Raw genomic sequence first — 20,367 nt, forward strand, 5'->3', positions numbered from 1 at the left:
AGTCAGTATTTGGAAGCAGAGTGACAGAGTCAGTATTTGGAAGCAGAGCGACAGAGTCAGTATTTGGAAGCAGAGTGACAGAGTGACAGAGTCAGTATTTGGAAGCAGAGGGACAGAGTCAGTGTATGGAAGCAGAGGGACAGAGTCAGTATTTGGAAGCAGAGTGACAGAGTCAGTGTTTGGATGCAGAGTGACAGAGTGACAGAGTCAGTATTTGGATGCAGAGTGACAGAGTCAGTATTTGGATGCAGAGTGACAGAGTCAGTATTTGGATGCAGAGTGACAGAGTCAGTATTTGGATGCAGAGTGACAGAGTCAGTATTTGGAAGCAGAGTGACAGAGTCAGTATTTGGAAGCAGAGGGACAGAGTCAGTGTTTGGATGCAGAGTGACAGAGTCAGTGTTTGGAAGCAGAGTGGCAGAGTCAGTGTTTGGAAGCAGAGTGACAGTCAGTATTTGGAAGCAGAGTGACAGAGTCAGTGTTTGGAAGCAGAGTGACAGAGTCAGTATTTGGAAGCAGAGGGACAGAGTCAGTGTTTGGAAGCAGAGTGACAGAGTCAGTATTTGGAAGCACAGTGACAGAGTCAGTATTTGGAAGCAGAGGGACAGAGTCAGTATTTGGATGCAGAGTGACAGAGTCAGTATTTGGAAGCAGAGTGACAGAGTGATAGAGTCAGTATTTGGAAGCAGAGTGACAAAGTCAGTGTTTGGAAGCAGAGTGACAAAGTCAGTGTTTGGAAGCAGAGTGACAGAGTCAGTATTTGGAAGCAGAGTGACAGAGTCAGTATTTGTAAGCAGAGGGACAGAGTCAGTGTTTGAAAGCAGAGTGACAGAGTCAGTGTTTGAAAGCAGAGGGACAGAGTCAGTATTTGGAAGCAGAGTGACAGAGTCAGTATTTGGAAGCAGAGTGACAGAGTCAGTATTTGGAAGCAGAGTGACAGAGTCAGTGTATGGAAGCAGAGGGACAGAGTCAGTATTTGGAAGCAGAGGGACAGAGTCAGTGTATGGAAGCAGAGGGACAGAGTCAGTATTTGGAAGCAGAGTGACAGAGTCAGTGTTTGGATGCAGAGTGACAGAGTGACAGAGTCAGTATTTGGATGCAGAGTGACAGAGTCAGTATTTGGATGCAGAGTGACAGAGTCAGTATTTGGATGCAGAGTGACAGAGTCAGTATTTGGATGCAGAGTGACAGAGTCAGTATTTGGAAGCAGAGTGACAGAGTCAGTATTTGGAAGCAGAGTGACAGAGTCAGTGTTTGGATGCAGAGTGACAGAGTCAGTGTTTGGAAGCAGAGTGACAGAGTCAGTATTTGGAAGCAGAGGGACAGAGTCAGTATTTAGATGCAGAGTGACAGAGTCAGTATTTGGAAGCAGAGTGACAGAGTGATAGAGTCAGTATTTGGAAGCAGAGTGACAAAGTCAGTGTTTGGAAGCAGAGTGACAAAGTCAGTGTTTGGAAGCAGAGTGACAGAGTCAGTATTTGGAAGCAGAGTGACAGAGTCAGTATTTGGATGCAGAGTGACAGAGTCAGTATTTGGATGCAGAGTGACAGAGTCAGTATTTGGATGCAGAGTGACAGAGTCAGTATTTTGAAGCAGAGTGACAGAGTCAGTGTTTGGATGCAGAGTGACAGAGTGACAGAGTCAGTATTTGGATGCAGAGTGACAGAGTCAGTATTTGGATGCAGAGTGACAGAGTCAGTATTTGGATGCAGAGTGACAGAGTCAGTTTTTGGAAGCAGAGTGACAGAGTCAGTATTTGGAAGCAGAGTGACAGAGTCAGTATTTGGAAGCAGAGCGACAGAGTCAGTATTTGGAAGCAGAGTGACAGAGTGACAGAGTCAGTATTTGGAAGCAGAGGGACAGAGTCAGTGTATGGAAGCAGAGGGACAGAGTCAGTATTTGGAAGCAGAGTGACAGAGTCAGTGTTTGGATGCAGAGTGACAGAGTGACAGAGTCAGTATTTGGATGCAGAGTGACAGAGTCAGTATTTGGATGCAGAGTGACAGAGTCAGTATTTGGATGCAGAGTGACAGAGTCAGTATTTGGATGCAGAGTGACAGAGTCAGTATTTGGAAGCAGAGTGACAGAGTCAGTATTTGGAAGCAGAGGGACAGAGTCAGTGTTTGGATGCAGAGTGACAGAGTCAGTGTTTGGAAGCAGAGTGGCAGAGTCAGTGTTTGGAAGCAGAGTGACAGTCAGTATTTGGAAGCAGAGTGACAGAGTCAGTGTTTGGAAGCAGAGTGACAGAGTCAGTATTTGGAAGCAGAGGGACAGAGTCAGTGTTTGGAAGCAGAGTGACAGAGTCAGTATTTGGAAGCACAGTGACAGAGTCAGTATTTGGAAGCAGAGGGACAGAGTCAGTATTTGGATGCAGAGTGACAGAGTCAGTATTTGGAAGCAGAGTGACAGAGTGATAGAGTCAGTATTTGGAAGCAGAGTGACAAAGTCAGTGTTTGGAAGCAGAGTGACAAAGTCAGAGTTTGGAAGCAGAGTGACAGAGTCAGTATTTGGAAGCAGAGTGACAGAGTCAGTATTTGTAAGCAGAGGGACAGAGTCAGTGTTTGAAAGCAGAGTGACAGAGTCAGTGTTTGAAAGCAGAGGGACAGAGTCAGTATTTGGAAGCAGAGTGACAGAGTCAGTATTTGGAAGCAGAGTGACAGAGTCAGTATTTGGAAGCAGAGTGACAGAGTCAGTGTATGGAAGCAGAGGGACAGAGTCAGTATTTGGAAGCAGAGGGACAGAGTCAGTGTATGGAAGCAGAGGGACAGAGTCAGTATTTGGAAGCAGAGTGACAGAGTCAGTGTTTGGATGCAGAGTGACAGAGTGACAGAGTCAGTATTTGGATGCAGAGTGACAGAGTCAGTATTTGGATGCAGAGTGACAGAGTCAGTATTTGGATGCAGAGTGACAGAGTCAGTATTTGGATGCAGAGTGACAGAGTCAGTATTTGGAAGCAGAGTGACAGAGTCAGTATTTGGAAGCAGAGTGACAGAGTCAGTGTTTGGATGCAGAGTGACAGAGTCAGTGTTTGGAAGCAGAGTGGCAGAGTCAGTGTTTGAAAGCAGAGTGACAGTCAGTATTTGGAAGCAGAGTGACAGAGTCAGTGTTTGGAAGCAGAGTGACAGAGTCAGTATTTGGAAGCAGAGGGACAGAGTCAGTGTTTGGAAGCAGAGTGACAGAGTCAGTATTTGGAAGCACAGTGACAGAGTCAGTATTTGGAAGCAGAGGGACAGAGTCAGTATTTGGATGCAGAGTGACAGAGTCAGTATTTGGAAGCAGAGTGACAGAGTGATAGAGTCAGTATTTGGAAGCAGAGTGACAAAGTCATTATTTGGATGCAGAGTGACAGAGTCAGTGTTTGGATGCAGAGTGACAGAGTCAGTGTTTGGAAGCAGAGTGGCAGAGTCAGTGTTTGGAAGCAGAGTGACAGAGTCAGTATTTGGAAGCAGAGGGACAGAGTCAGTATTTGGATGCAGAGTGACAGAGTCAGTATTTGGAAGCAGAGTGACAGAGTGATAGAGTCAGTATTTGGAAGCAGAGTGACAAAGTCAGTGTTTGGAAGCAGAGTGACAAAGTCAGTGTTTGGAAGCAGAGTGACAGAGTCAGTATTTGGAAGCAGAGTGACAGAGTCAGTATTTGGAAGCAGAGGGACAGAGTCAGTATTTGGAAGCAGAGTGACAGAGTGACAGAGTCAGTGTTTGGATGCAGAGTGACAGAGTCAGTGTTTGGAAGCAGAGTGACAGAGTCAGTATTTGGATGCAGAGTGACAGAGTCATTATTTGGATGCAGAGTGACAGAGACAATATTTGGAAGCAGAGTGACAGAGTCAGTTTTTGGAAGAAGAGTGACAGAGTCAGTATTTGGAAGCAGAGTGACAGAGTCATTATTTGGAATCAGAGTGACAGAGTCAGTATTTGGAAGCAGAGGGACAGAGTCATTATTTGGAAGCAGAGTAACAGCCACTGTGAATTTGCCAGCTAGTAAAGTTTTAATCACATAACTGTAGTTCCCTTTTATTCACACTTTCATAAATGTAATGAATTATCTGTCATTCAGAAGTCAACACACTCACTCACTCACTCACTCACTCACACACACACACACACACACACACACACACACACACACACACACACACACACACACACACACACACACACACACACACACACACACACACACACACACACACACACACACACACACACACACACACACACACAGTCATCCTTCGGAATTCAGATAAGTCTATTCTGTTATATGAATATGAGACAGAAGATATGAGACTGCACACAAGTTAAATCTGATACACACTCACACTTACACACAAAGCTGAGTCCAATGAAAGACAATCTCCAGACAGAAGTGTTTGTGTAAACTAGCAGAGTCTGAGTGGTGTTAGGAGCTGTCCATGGAACTGACTGACATTGAGGTATCAGAGGTGAATGGACAGCGCCACTGTGCTGACTCTGGGTACATCAACCCTCAAGGCACTACTTCTCACTGTCTACTTCTCCTTCTCTACCCTCTCTTTTTTTCTCAACCCCCATCTCTCTTTCTCCCTCTCTCTCTCTGTCTATCTCTCTCTCTCTCTCTACCCTCTCTCTCTCTCTCTCTCTCTCTCTAGCGTTGTTTGAACAGAGTTGTGAGGCGTATAAACACCTGGGCAGATCTTCAGACACATTCTGGATAGATCCGGATGGGAGTGGACCCCTCGGACCCTTCAAAGTCAACTGCAACATGACAGGTGTGTGTGTCTGTGTGTGTGTGTGAACATCCCAAGTTTCAAACGGGTGACAACATGGGTTCGAAGTTTATTGTCTTACATAGAAAATTCTCACATTTTTGACTTTGTTATTGGAAGTCTATCCATGCCTTGCCACAAACTGTAAAGAGACCAAAGGATTATGATGTTCTGTACATCATAAACACCTATTCCGCTAACACCTTTAATAAATCATGAAATCACAGGCCAGGCAGACAGACAGATCGCACAGGGACTTCTCTATTCCACACCAGGTCTGACCCCAAGGACCTGATGCAGGTTGACATTTATTGTCATGAATATTGACCTGGAGGCAGAACTGAGGGATTTTCGCTAGATGTGCCAGCTGCAAAGTCCAAATTGGCTATTATTGTAAAAATGTATGAAAACAGAAATGTGCATTTTGGTCTTAATGTAAGGTTATGTTTATGCATTAGAGTGTTCTGTGTGGTTAAGACTGTGGTTATGGTTAGGGTTAGGTTTAAAATTCTGATTGAATGACTTTGTGGCTGTGCCCGCTAGTGACCACTCTACCGAGCCGCCTCATGATGAAAAACTCTAACCCGCCTTTCTTTCCTCCTCTCCTTCTTTTCAAGGCCTAGACATCTGATCCTATTCGTTTCCAAGGCAAGCTGGTTATGCGGCTACAGCCTTTGACATTTATCTGTGACCACTGCGCACACACCACACACACACACACACACACCACACACACACACACACCACACACACACACAAGCCTTGATAATATATCAGATAAACCACAACAGATTCTTGGATATTAGAAGATTATATTTTTTTTGGAGCTTTCATTACATCACCTTGTTTAGAGCTACACTTTCTCTCTCTCTCTCTCTCTCTCACCCCCTTTTTTATCTCTCTCTCTCCCTTTCTCTCTCTCTCTCCCTTTCTCTCTCTCCCTTCCTTTCTCTGTCTCCCTTTCTCTCTCTCCCTTTCTCTTTCTCCCTTTCTCTCTCTCCCTTTCTTTCTCTCTCTCCCTTTCTCTCACTCCCTCCCTCCCTTTCTCTCTCTTTCTCTCAATTCAATTCAATTTGCTTTATTGGCTCCCTCCCTCCCTTTCTCTCTCTTTCTCTCAATTCAATTCAATTCAATTTGCTTTATTGGCAATGTACATATTGCCAAAGCTTATTTTGGATATTTACAATATAAAAAATATAAAAATGAGGATCAAAATTGTCAACGTGACAACAGTAACAACAAGAACCAAGTGTCAAAATAACCATACATTCAACAATAACAATAAACATACAGTAGAGTATGCTTGATTGATTGGTCTGTCAGACACTGTCCCCCTTATGGCAGGCAGCAATGTAGTGCGTTGCCAACCCACAGCTCTCTGCGTCCTCCCCCAAAAGGACGGGTAGCCTACTATCATCAGAGAGGTCTTTGAAACCTTGAATAAGGGTTTCAAATTTGGGGAAATGACACTCCCTAATTGTTTTATATTTTTGACATTTTGTCAGGAAATGCAGCTCCTTCTCAGGTTCTGCTGTTGGGCAGTGGTTGCACAGCCTTTCCTCTCCAGGGAGCCAGGTTTTCCTGTGTCTACCCTTCTCAATGGCAAGGCTGTGCTCACTGAGCCTGCACGTTGTCAATGTTTTTCTAAGGTTTTGATCAGTTACCATGGTCAAATAGTTAGCCACGGTGTACTGTCGATTTAGGGCCAGATAGCACTGCATTTTGCTTTGTGCTTGTGTTTCCCAATAAGCAATGTAGTTTTGTTTTGACTGTGTTGTAATTTGGTTTATTCTGATTGATTGGATGTTCTGGTACTGAGGCTTCGGTGTGTTAGTAGGCACAACTGTAAGCACAACCCCCACCTGTGGACGTCGGGCCCTCATACCACCCTCATGGAGTCTGTTTCTTACCGTTTGAGCAGACACATGCACATTTGTGGCCTGCTGGAGGTCATTTTGCAGGGCGCTGGCAGTGCACCTCCTTGCACAAAGGCGGAGGTAGCGGTCCTGCTGCTGGGTTGTTGCCCTCCTACGGCCTCCTCCACGTCTCCTGATGTACTGGCCTGTCTCCTGGTAGCGCCTGCATGCTCTGGACACTACGCTGACAGACACAGCAAACCTTTTTGCCACAGTTCGCATTGATGTGCCATCCTGGATGAACTGCACAACCTGAGCCACTTGTGTGGGTTGTAGACTCCGTCTCATGCTACCACTAGAGTGAGAGCACCGCCAGCATTCAAAAGTGACCAAAACATCAGCCAGGAAGCATAGGAACTGAGAAGTGGTCTGTGGTCACCACCTGCAGAATCACTCCTGTTTTGGGGGGTGTCTTGCTAATTGCCTATAATTTCCACCTGTTGTCTATTCCATTTGCACAACAGCATGTGAAATTTATTGTCAATCAGTGTTGCTTCCTAAGTGGACAGTTTGATTTCACAGAAGTGTGATTGACTTGGAGTTACATTGTGTTGTTTAAGTGTTCCCTTTATTTTTTTGAGCAGTGTATATTCCTATTCATTGAACAAGTAAACACTTTTAGTACAATAGGTGTGTGTGTGTGTGTGTGTGTGTGTGTGTGTGTGTGTGTGTGTGTGTGTGTGTGTGTGTGTGTGTGTGTGTGTGTGTGTGTGTGTGTGTGTGTGTGTGTGTGTGTGTGTGTGTGTGTGTGTGTGTGTGTGTGTGTGTGTGTGTGTGTGTGTGTGTGTTTAGTGAAGTTTAGTGCAGATGTATTGGAGGAGCAATTTAATCTCACTCAATCCTACAGGGTTCTCTTGTCCTCTGGGGGCCTCTGCGTAGCTGCTCTGGTATGGCTGTTGGGCCCTGTGGAGTGGAGGGGGACCAGGTCTGGGCCATGGGACTTCCTCTCTGGTCTGGTAGTGGTGTTGGTCTGGTGCGAGGTACTGGCTAAGCCGATGGAAGTGGTAATGCTCTGGTGGTGGGTGTGGTCTGTGGGGTGCGCTGTGTCTGGTGGTGCGTTGAAGGGGCCTGGGGCTCCGTGGTGGTGCAGTGGTCTGGTAGGGGTCTCTGGGTGGTCTTCTGTCCAGTGCAGCATGGGGTGTTTGTCTACCAAGTCCTTTAGAGACTTGGCAAACATCCCTGCTGTCTGCTTCCTCTGGTGGGAGTGGTCGTGCAATGGCTCTGGGATGAATGTTGAGTGGTGAGCAACGTGCACGTTCAGGAGTAGGCCACACCCTCTGGTGGGAGTTGAGGAACCCCTCAGAGGCCCTCTCTGCTACTCTGTTGACCAGGCTGCCTACTCTCTCCTGCTCCTCTCTCTGCTACTCTGTTGACCAGGCTGCCTACTCTCTCCTGCTCCTCTCTCTGCTACTCTGTTGACCAGGCTGCCTACTCTCTCCTGCTCCTTTCTCTGCTACTCTGTTGACCAGGCTGCATACTCTCTCCTGCTCCCCTCTCTGCTACTCTGTTGACCAGGCTGCCTACTCTCTCCTGCTCCTCTCTCTGCTACTCTGTTGACCAGGCTGCCTACTCTCTCCTGCTCCTCTCTCTGCTACTCTGTTGACCAGGCTGCCTACTCTCTCCTGCTCCTCTCTCTGCTACTCTGTTGACCAGGCTGCCTACTCTCTCCTGCTCCTCTCTCTGCTACTCTGTTGACCAGGCTGCCTGCTCTCTCCTGCTCCTCTCTCTGCTACTCTGTTGACCAGGCTGCCTACTCTCTCCTGCTCCTCTCTCTGCTACTCTGTTGACCAGGCTGCCTACTCTCTCCTGCTCCTCTCTCTGCTACTCTGTTGACCAGGCTGCCTAATCTCTCCTGCTCCTCTCTCTGCTACTCTGTTGACCAGGCTGCCTACTCTCTCCTGCTCCTCTCTCTGCTACTCTGTTGACCAGGCTGCCTACTCTCTCCTGCTCCTCTCGCAGGTTGTTGGTACCGGTGTGAATAATAATGTGGCCTGGTGTGCCAAAGTCAGGCTGGGACAGGATGTGGAGTGTATCCTGTGTTTTTGGACACCATATTTTGGACACCTTGTGTTGGGGGAAGAGTTTATCCTCTTGGATGAATTTCCCATTTGAGTCAATGAGGATGGTCACCTCAGTGGGTTTTACCAGAGTAGTGGGTTTACGGTCTGGGGCTGGAGTACACAGGGCCTGTGTACATGGAGGGGTGTGGGGGGGGGGGGGGGGGGGGGCAGAGAGCTTCTCTCTGTAGTACGTGTCCTCATGTGAGCCTCCTTGTTGACTGGGGGGTTGTGGGTAAAGGTGGGTCAGTGGGGTTGTTAGGGGTGGTGAGGGGTGGTGAGGGGCTGCAGCTTCTCTCTAGGAGTCTCTACAGTCTGCTCACTGTGCTGCAGCACCCTCTTGATGACAGAAAACTCTCTCTCTCCCTCCTTTTCTCCCACTCTCTCTTTCTCTAACTCTCTCTCCCTTTCTCTCTCTCCCCTTTCTCTCTTTCTCTCCCTCCCTTTCTCTCTCTTTCCCTTTCTCTAACTCTCTCTCCCTTCCTTTCTCTCTCTCTCCCTTTCTCTCTCCCTATCTCTCTCTCTCTATTATCTCTCTCTCTTTCTCTCTCTCTCTCCCTTTCTCTCTCTCTCTCCCTTTCTCTCTCTTTTCTCTCTCTCTTTCTCTCTCTCTATTCTCTCTCGCTCTCTCTTTTTCTCTCTCTCTCCCTTTCTCTCTCTCTTTTCTCTATCTCTCTCTTTTTTCTCGCTCTCTATCTTCTCTCTTGCTCTCTTTCACTTCTCTCTTTTTCTCTGTCTTTCTTTCTCTCCTCTCTCTCTTTCCCTCTCTCTCTCTCTCTCTACCCCTTCAATTCAATTCAAAGGGCTTTATTGGCATGGGAACATATGTTTACATACAAAAGGGAAATAAACAATATGCAATAAACAGTAAACATTACACTCACAAAGTTCAAAAGGAATAGAGACATTTCAAATGTCATATTATGGCAATGTACAGTGCTATAATGATGTGCAAATAGTTAAAACCTCTTATGGTTGCAATCCCGGTAACGGGATCGATATGACAACAGCCAGGGAAAGTGCAGGGCGTCAAATTCAAACAACAGAAATCTCATACATACATGTGTTGAGACATACATGTGTTTTATACCATTTTAAAGGTAATCTTGTTGTTAATCCCACCAAGGGTCCGATTTCAAATATGCTTTTCAGCGAAAGCACCACAAACGATTATGTTAGGTCACACCAATGTTAGGTCACACCAATGTTAGGTCACACCAAACCACAATAAGCACAGCCATTTTTCCAGCCAAAGATAGGAGTCACAAAAAGCACAAATAGAGATAAAATTAATCCCTAACCTTTGATTATCTTCATCAGATGACACTCATAGGACTTCATGTTACATAATACATGTATGTTTTGTTTGATGAAGTTCATATTTATATCAAAACATTGGAGTTTACATTGGCACGTTACATTCACTAGTTCCAAAAACATCCAGTGATTTTACATAGCCACATCGATTCAACAGAAATACTCATCATAAATGTAGATGAGAATACAAGTTATACACATGGTATTATAGATATACCTCTCCTTAATGCAACCGCTGTGTCAGATTTCAAAAAAACTTTACAGAAAAAGCAAACCATGCAATAATCTGAGACGGCGCTCAGAACAATAGTCAAATTAGCCGCCATGTTGGAGTCAACAGAAACCAAAAATTACATGATAAATGTTCCCTTACCTTTGAGGATCTTCATCAGAATGCACAATGCAGGAATCCCAGGTCCACAATAAATGCTTGATTTGTTCGATAATGTCCGTTATTTATGTCCAATTAGCTACTTTTGTTAGCGCGTTTGGTAAACAATTCCAAAGTCACGAAGCGCGTTCCCTAAAAGCTGACGAAATGTCCAAAAGTTCAGTAACAGTCAGTAGAAACATGTCAAATGATGTATTGAATCAATCTTTAGAATGTTGTTAACTTGTTATGGCTGCAGGGCTGTGCCGGTACACAAGTGCATGACGCGAAATTCAAAATATATTTTTTTGAAATATTTCACTTTCACACATTAACAAGTCCAATACAGCAAATGAAAGATACACATCTTGTGAATCCAGCCAACATGTCTAATTTTTAAAATGTTTTACAGCGAAAACACCACGTATATTTATGTTAGCTCACCACCAAATACAAAAAAGAACAGACATTTTTCACAGCACAGGTAGCATGCACAAAACCAACCAAACTACCCGAGAACCAACCAAACTAACCAAGAAACAACTTCATCAGATGACAGTCTTATAACATGTTATTCAATAAATCTATGTTTTGTTCGAAAAAATTGCATATTTCAGTAATAAATCATAGTTTACATTGCAGCTACAATCAAAAATTGCACCGAAGCAGCCAGAATAATTACAGAGACCAACGTGAAATATCTAAATACTCATCATAAAACATTTCTGAAAAATACATGGTGTACAGCAAATTAAAGACAAACATCTTGTGAATCCAGCCAATATTTCCGATTTCTTAAGTGGTTTACAGCGAAAACACAATATAGCATTATATTAGCTTACCACAATAGCCAGAAACACAAGCCATTTCCCAGCAGCAAAAGTTAGCGATCGTAACAAACCAGCAAAAAGATATATAATTTTTGACTAACCTTGATAAGCTTCATCAGATGACAGTCCTATAACATCAGGTTATACATACACTTATGTTTTGTTCAAAAATGTGTATATTTAGAGCTGAAATCAGTGGTTATACATTGTGCTAACGTAGCATCTTTTTCCCAGAATCTCCGTATATGTTTCTGAAACTCAGCTATTCTGACCAAATAACTATTCATAAACGTTACTAAAAAATACATGTTGTATAGGAAATGATAGATACACTAGTTCTTAATGCAATCGCTGTATTAGAATTCTAAAAATAACTTCATTACGACATCCAGCTTACGTTATAGCGACAGAGTGCCCAAAATCTGGGCGCAAACTAATAGTAGGCATGTTCCGACAGATATATGAAATAACATCATAAAATGAGTCCTACTTTTGATGATCTTCCATCAGAATGTTGTACAAGGGGTCCTTTGTCGGGAACAATCGTTGTTTGGATTTAGAATGTCCTCTTCTCCAGTCAATTAGCACGGAAAGCTAGCAAAGTGGCGCGAAGCTCTCCTTCGTGAACAAACGCAGACAACGCAACACGCCTAACGTCCCGAAAAATTTTCAATAATCTAATAAAACTATATTGAAAAAACATACTTTACAATGATATTGTCACATTTATCAAATAAAATCAAAGCCGGAGATAGTAGCCGTCTATAACGACAGCTTTTCAAAAGGCAACCCAGGGTCCTTCCTCGCGCCTTGCTGAAAACAATAAATTGGTGTCTCGTCATGCCAAGAGCTTTTATTCGACCTCAGATCAAGTTATACACTCCATTTCTTCTCTCACTCCCTATTGACATCTAGTGGAAGGCGTATGAAGTGCATATATACTAATACATATAAAGCACATTAATAGGGATGCCCTAGAACAGAGCATCGATTTCAGATTTTCCACTTCCTGTCAGGAAGTTTGCTGCAAAATTAGTTCTGTTTTACTCACAGATATAATTAAAACAGTTTTAGAAACTAGAGAGTGTTTTCTATCCAATAGTAATAATAATATGCATATTGTACGAGCAAGAATTGAGTACGAGGCCGTTTGAAATGGGCACATTTTATCCAGGCTACTCAATACTGCCCCTGCGGCCATAAGAAGTTTTAACATAAATCTTGAATAACGTTCCAACCGGAGAATTACATTGACTTCAGATGAGCGATGGAACAGAGCTCCCTCTTATGTGAACGTGCATGGTCAAAGAATGGTCAGGTCATGGCAGACCTGACTAATTCCCCTTTCATTCGGCCCCCCTTCACAGTAGAGGCATCAGACAAAGTTCTACAGACTGTTGGCATCTAGTGGAAGCCGTAGGAAGTGAAAACTCATTCATATCTCGCTGTGATTTCAATGGGATCTTGATTGAAAATTGACCAGCCTCAGAATTTCCACTTCCTGTTTGAATTTTTTCTCAGGTTTTGGCCTGCCATATGAGTTCTGTTATACTCACAGACATAATTCAAACAGTTTTAGAAACTTCAGAGTGTTTTCTATCCAATACTAATAATAATATGCATATATTATCAACTATGACTGAGGAGCAGGCCGTTTACTCTGGGCACCTCTGTGCACCTTTCATCCAAGCTACTCAATACTGCCCCTGCAGCCACAATAAGTTAATGTACAAAACAGAAAATAAATAGACAAAGATATGGGTTGTATTTACAATGGTGTTTGTTCTTCACTGGTTGCCCTTTTCTTGTGGCAACAGGTCACAAATCTTGCTGCTGTGATGGCACACTGTGGTATTTCACCCAGTAGATTTTGGAGTGTTGTGACATTGTATTGATTAATGTGAAGACTGCTGCTCATCGAATGATTAACGGTTCATAATTACGTGATTAAATGAATCAGGTAATTGTTAACTCATTAACCTGGGGCACCATGGGAAAGTTTGGTTTTATTGAGTTTCTATTTCCCAAATTAACTCAAAGAATATTAGAATATCGATTTTACACAGTCACTAATCAATCAATTTCCTCTACAGTCTCATTCTGAACATCGCATAATCAGGGAATCTGCACATACCCAAGTCCCACCAATGAGTCCATACCACACCAATTTAGTTGAATATTTATTTACTAACAAGATAAAATTATAATATAAGATACACAAACACACAGTCTGGGCTATTGATTAGAACTTAGTACAACGAAACAGGTCCCTAGCGGGCCAACACAATATGACTCGTGTCCTCCAAGATGGGGATTTAAAAGAGAGAGACAGAGATAAAAGCACCCCTGGATACATTTGTAAACTAGGCCTAGATTAACCCTAACCTTGCCCCGAACTGCCTCTCTTATGGGTCAGAATATAATGATGTAATTATGTGTCGAAGGTCTCCGACGGGGTGTCTCTACGTGGACGAGGTTCGGCTTCTCTGATGACGCACTTCTCTGGTTACAGGGTGTAACTCTCTGGTTGTCCTCACGATGGCAGTGTCCTTTGTCTTAGTGGTCTGTTTCCTCGCCCTTGTTCTGAAAGCGGCCTTTTGGGAACAACCAGCCCTGTAGCTCAGGGCTCACAGCGTAGGAGTGAAGACAGTGCAGACACACGATTGGATGGGGAGTGGTGACCAGGTGGTCCTGCTTGAATTCACCCTCTTAGACACAGCTACTCATCCGTAGCATAGATATATTTTCTATTTTAATTTAATTTTAATTTCACCTTTATTTAACCAGGTAGGCTAGTTGAGAACAAGTTCTCATTTACAACTGCGACCTGGCCAAGATAAAGCAAAGCAGTGCCGATGAGAATGTGATTATTGACAGAGTCGAAAGCCTTGGCCAGGTTGATGAATACGGCTGCACAGTATTGTCTCTTATCGATGGCAGTTATGATATCGTTTACGACCTTGAGAGTGGCTGAGGTGCACCCATGACCAGCTCGGAAACCAGATTGCATAGCGGAGAAGGTACAGTGGGATTCGAAATGGTCGGTGATCTGTTTAACTTGGCTTTCGAAGACCTTAGAAAGGCAGGGTAGGATAGATATAGGTCTGTAGCAGTTTGGGTCTAGAGTGTCTCACACTTTGAACTGGGGGATGACCGCGGCAGCTTTCCAATCTTTGGAGATCTCAGACGATACCATAAAAAGTTCCTTTGTCTTCAACCTCGTGTTGTGTTTTGGGGTTGCTGACTACTCAGACCTTGGTTGCAGCTCAAGTCACTTAGTCTGATATGTTAATTCTTAGCTCACATGTTTTATACCCTCGGGTCAGAGATGGACGTTTCTGCCTTTAGGGCAATTCTCTGGGCGTACCAAGTCACGAAGCAAGGTCTGGATTTTACTGAGATCCAATTCAGACAGATAACTTCACATTTCATCTTTACAAAAACATTCTCTTTGATCTGGACATTTTCCACACAACGTACAATATGCAAACATCAAGCATTTACTAGGAAAACTCTTAAAGTTACAATGTTTTCATTATAATGTTGTCCTTTAACGTTCAATAACATAACAAAAATGACATATATTTTCATATTCCATCTATCGTCATTACCACCATTATGGCTGACGAAATCTATTGTCCCAAAGTCCATTTATTGTATGTTAATGTTCTGAATTCAGTTCTCCATTGTGAGACGACAAAGGAATTGTGTCTGCTGCCTTAGATTTACAATGGGCGTGAGGTGTCATAACCCCCCCCCCCCCACATCTCCATACCTCTTGATCTCTCCCCCTCTGATGGGTGTGAGAGATATCTGACCCGAGCAGGCCAGTCATGACAGGAGTTTATCAAAATTGGATTTGTTTTCAAATTCTTTGTGGGTCGGTGTAATCTGAGGGAAATATGTGTCTCTAATATGGTCATACATTTGGCAGGAGGTTAGGAAGTGCTGCTCAGTTTCCACCTCATTTTGTGGGCAGTGTGCACATATCCTGTCTTCTCTTGAGAACTAGGTCTGCCTACGGCGGCCTTTCTCAATAGCAAGGCTATGCTCACAGAGTCTGTACATAGTCAAAGCTTTCTTTAAGTTTGGGTCAGTCACAGTGGTCAGGTATTCTGCCACTGTGTACTCTCTGTTAGGGACAAATAGCATTCTAGTTTTCTCTGTTTTTTTGTTAATTCTTTCCAATGTTACAAGTTATTATGTTTTTGTTTTCTCATGACTTGGTTGGGTGTAATTGTGTTGCTGTCCTGGGGCTCTGTGGGGTCTGTTTGTGTTTGTGAACAGATCCCCGGGACCAGCTTGTTTAGGGGACTCTTCTCCAGGTTCATCTCTCTGTAGTTGATGGCTTTGTTATGAAAGGTTTAGGAATCGCTTCCTTTTAGGTGGTTGTAGAATTTAACGTCTCTTTTCAGGATTTTTGATAATTAGAGGGTATCGGTCTAATTCTGCTTTGCATGCATTATTTGGTGGTTTACGTTGTACACAGAGGATATTTTTTGCAGAATTCTGTATGCAGAGTCTCAATTTGGTGTTTGTCCCATTTTGTGAATTCTTGGTTGGTGAGCGGACCCCAGACCTCACAACCATGAAGGGCAATGGGTTCTATAACTGATTCAAGTATTTTTTGCCAGATCCTAATTGGAATGTTGGATTTTATGTTCCTTTTGATGGCAGAGAAGGCCCTTGTTGCCTTGTCTCTCAGATCGTTCACAGCTTTGTGGAAGTTACCTGTGGCGCTGATGTTTAGGCCGAGGTATGTATAGTTTTTTTGTGTACTCTAGGACAACAGTGTCTAGATGGAATTATTAAAGGAAAAAAATTATACATATTATCTTTGCTATTATTCTACAATGTGGAAAATAGTAAAAATAAAGAAAAACCATTGAATGAGTAGGTGTGTCCAAACTTTTAACTGGTACTGTATGCGTATATACACATGTTTTTTTCAATAGATTTTCCTTCATTACTTTCTAACCCTACCACCTCTCCCCTAATTGGAGTAAACTAGTGAACAATAACACTTAGGCTTCTACTTCCAGCTGATAAATACTATATAAACTCAGAAAAAAACTGAAAGTCCCTTTTTCAGGACCCTGTCTTTCAGAGATAATTCGTAGAAATCCAAATAACTTCACAGATCTCCATTGTAAAGTGTTTAAACACTGTTTCCCATGCTTGTTCAATGAACCATAAACAATTAATGAACATGCACCTGTTGAACGGTCATTAAATTAAGACACTAACAGCTTACAGACGGTAGGCAATTAAGGTCACAGTTATGAAAACTTAGGACACTAAAGAGGCCTTTCTACTGCCTCTGAAAAACACCAAAAGAAAGATTCCCAGGGTCCCTGCTCATCTGCGTGAACGTGCCTTAGGCATGCTGCAAGGAGGCATGAGGACTGCAGATGTGGCCAGGGCAATAAATTGCTATGTCCGTACTGTGAGACGCATAAGACAGCGGTACAGGGAGACAGGACGGACAGCTGATCGTCCTCGCAGTGGCAGACCACGTGTAACAACACCTGCACAGGATCGGTACATCTGAACATCACAACTGCGGGACAGGTACAGGATGGCAACAACAACTGCCAGAGTTACACCAGGAACGCACAATCCCTCCATCAGTGCTCAGACTTTTTAAATTTTAATTTTATTTTACCTTTATTTAATCAGGTTGGCTAGTTGAGAACAAGTTCTCAATTGCAACTGCGACCTGGCCAAGACAAAGCAAAGCAGTTCGACACATACAACAACACAGAGTTAAACCTGGAATAAACAAACATACAATCAGTAATACATTAGAAAAGTCTATATACAGCATGTGCAAATGAGGTAGGATAAGGGAGGTAAGGCAATAAATATTCCATGTTGGTGAAGTAATTACAATATATCAATTAAACACTGGAATGGTAGAATGCGCAGAAGTAGAATGTGCAAGTAGAGATGGAGCAATGGAGCAAGATAGATAAATAAATAAATATAGTATGGGGATGAGGTAGATTGGATGGGCTATTATAGATGAGCTATGTACAGATGCAGTGATCTGTGAGCTGCTCTGACAGCTGGTGCTTAAAGCTAGTGAGGGAGATAAGAGTCTCCAGCTTTAGTGATTTTTGCAGTTTGTTCCAGTCATTGGCAGCAGAGAACTGGAAGGAGAGTTGGCCAAAGGAAGAATTGGCTTTGGGGGTGACCAGTGAGATATACCTGCTGGAGCGCGTGCTACGGGTGGGTGCTGCTATGGTGACCAGTGAGCTGAGATAAGGCGGGGCTTTACCTAGCAGAGACTTGTAGATCACTTGGAGCCAGTGGGTTTGCGACGAGTATGAAGCGAGGGCCAGCCAACGAGAGCGTACAGGTCGCAGTGGTGGGTGGTATATGGGGCTTTGGTGACAAAACAGATGGCACTGTGATAGACTACATCCAATTTGTTGAGTAGAGTGTTGGAGGCTATTTTGTAAAGGACATTGCCGAAGTTGACGATCGGTAGGATGGTCAGTTTTCCGAGGGTATGTTCTGCAGCATGAGTGAAGGATACTTTGAGGCGAAATAGGAAGACGATTCTAGATTTAATTTTGGATTGGAAATGCTTAATGTGAGTCTGGAAGGAGAGTTTACAGTCTAACCAGACACCTAGGTATTTGTAGTTGTCCACATATTCTAAGTCAGAACCGTCCAGAGTAGTGATGCTGGACGGGCGGGCGGGTCCGGGCAGTGATCGGTTGAAGAACATGCATTTTGTTTTACTAGCATTTCAGAGCAGTTAGAGGCCATGGAAGGAGAGTTGTATGGCATTGAAGCTCGTCTGGAGGTTAGTTAACACGTTGTCCAAAGAAAGGCCAGAAGTATACAGAATGATGTCGTCTGCATAGAGGTGGATCAAAGAATCACCAGCAGCAAGAGCGACATCATTGATGTATACAGAGAAGAGAGTCGGCCCGAGAATTGAACCCTGTGACACCCCCATAGAGACTGCCAGAGGTCCATACAACAGGCCCTCCGATTTGACACACTGAACTCTATCAGAGAAGTAGTTGGTGAACCAGGTGAGGTAATTATTTGAGAAACCAAGGCTGTTGAGTCTGCCGATAAGAATACGGTGATTGACAGAGTCGGAAGCCTTGGCCAGGTCGATGAAGATGGCTGCACAGTACTGTCTTTTGTCAATGGCGGTTATGATATCGTTTAGGACCTTGAGCGTGGCTGAGGTGCACTCGCGACCAGCTCGGAAACCAGATTGCATAGCGGAGAAGGTACGGTGGGATTCGAAATGGTTGGTGATCTGTTTGTTCACTTGGCTTTCAAAACCTTTAGAAAGGCAGGGCAGGATGGATATACGTCTGTAACAGTTTGGGTCTAGAGTGTCTCCCCCTTTGAAGAGGGGGATGACCGTGGCAGCTTTCCAGTCTTTGGGGATCTCAGACGATATAAAAGAGAGGTTGAACAGGCTAGTAATAGGGGTTTCAACAATGGCGGCGGATAATTTTAGAAAGAGAGGGAGAGAGGGTCCAGATTGTCTAGCCCAGCTGATATGTAGGGATCCAGATTTTGCAGCTCTTTCAGAACATCAGCTGTGTGGATTTGGGTGAAGGAGAAGGGGGGGGGGCTTGGGCCAGTTGCTGCGGGGGGTGCAGAGCTGTTGGCCAGGGTTGGGGTAGCCAGGTGGAAAGCATGGCCAGCCGTAGAGAAATGCTTATTGAAATTCTCGGTTATTGTGGATTTATCGGTGGTGACAGTGTTACCTAGCCTCAGTGCAGTGGGCAGCTGGGAGGAGGGGCTCCGGGACTCCGCAGTAAAATAAAACAATGAGAGCTGCCCTAAACAACAGTATACAAGTCATATTGACATTAGAGAAAGGCATAAAGCAATCACAGGTGTTGATTGGGGGAGCTAAGACAACAACGGGTGAGACAACAATGGGTAAACAGCTAGGACAACAACAACTGGTAAATGGTGATGAATGGGCAGAGAGGGTCATTTAGCTTCACACAGAGCCTGAAAGAATGCCAATTGTGTGCAAAGCTGCCATCAAGGCAAAGGGTGGCTATTTGAAGAATCTCAAATATAAAATATATTTTGATTTGTTTAACACTTTTTTGCTTACTATATGCTTCCATATATGCTATTTCATATTTTTGATGACTTCACAATTAATCTACAATGTAGAAAATAGTAAAAATAAAGAAAACCCTTGAATGAGTAGGTGTTCTAATATTTTCTGGCTGTTAGTGTATGTTGAAGAGGATGGGACTCAAGCTGCATCCCTGTCTCACCTCACGGCCCTGTGGAAAAAAATGTGTATGTGTTTTTTCCAATGTTAACCGCACACTTGTTGTTTGTGTACATGGATTTTAGAATGTTCTTTGTTTTTCACACAACCCCTGCTTTAAATCAATTTGTATAGCAGACTCTCATGCCAAATTGAGTCAAAAACTTTTTTAAATCAACAAAGCATGAGAAGACATTACCTTTGTTTAGGTTTGTTTGCTTGTCAAATCAAATCAAAGCAAATGTTATTTGTCACGTGCGCCGAATACACCTGGTTTAGACCAGTGAAATGCTTACTTACAAGCCCTTAACCAACAATGCAGTTTTAAGAAAAATACCTACAAAATTTAGAAATAAAGTAACAAATAATTAAATAGCAGCAGTAAAATAACAATAGCAAGGCTATATACAGGGTGTACCGGTACAGAGTCAATGTGCAGGGGCACCGGTTAGTCGAGGTAATTGAGGTAATATATCCATGTGGGTAGAGTTGTTGAAGTGACTTATGCATAGAGAGTAGCAGCAGCGTAAAGGGGGGTTCAATGCAAGTAGTTGTTTTCGGTAGCCATTTCATTAGATGTTCAGTAGTCTTATGGCTTGGGGGTAGAAGCTGTTTAGAAGTCTCTTGGACCTTGACTTGGGGCTCAGGTTCCGCTTGACGTGGGGTAACAGAGAGAACAGTCTATCACTAGGGTGGCTGGAGTCTTTGACAATTTTTAGGGCCTTCTTCTGACACCACCTGGTATAGAGGTCCTGGATGGCAGGAAGCTTGGCCTCAGTGTTGTCCTGGGCCGTATGCACTGCCCTCTGTAGTGCCTTGCGGTCGGAGCCCAAGCAGTTGCCATACCAGGCAGTGATGCAA

General features: G+C 43.7%; 1 protein-coding gene across 1 annotated transcript in view; it reads left to right on the forward strand.

Moving 5' to 3' along the window:
- Positions 1-20,367, forward strand: part of LOC129858902 (contactin-associated protein-like 2) — a 197,650-nt gene that overhangs the window by 52,501 nt on the left and 124,782 nt on the right. Inside the window, exon 10 of the mRNA XM_055928132.1 lies at positions 4,628-4,747. Within this exon, the coding sequence (XP_055784107.1) occupies positions 4,628-4,747 (120 nt within the window). The remainder of the gene's footprint in view (positions 1-4,627; positions 4,748-20,367) is intronic.

Source organism: Salvelinus fontinalis, chromosome 7 (genome assembly GCF_029448725.1).
Source record: "Salvelinus fontinalis isolate EN_2023a chromosome 7, ASM2944872v1, whole genome shotgun sequence".
Taxonomy (NCBI): domain Eukaryota; kingdom Metazoa; phylum Chordata; class Actinopteri; order Salmoniformes; family Salmonidae; genus Salvelinus; species Salvelinus fontinalis.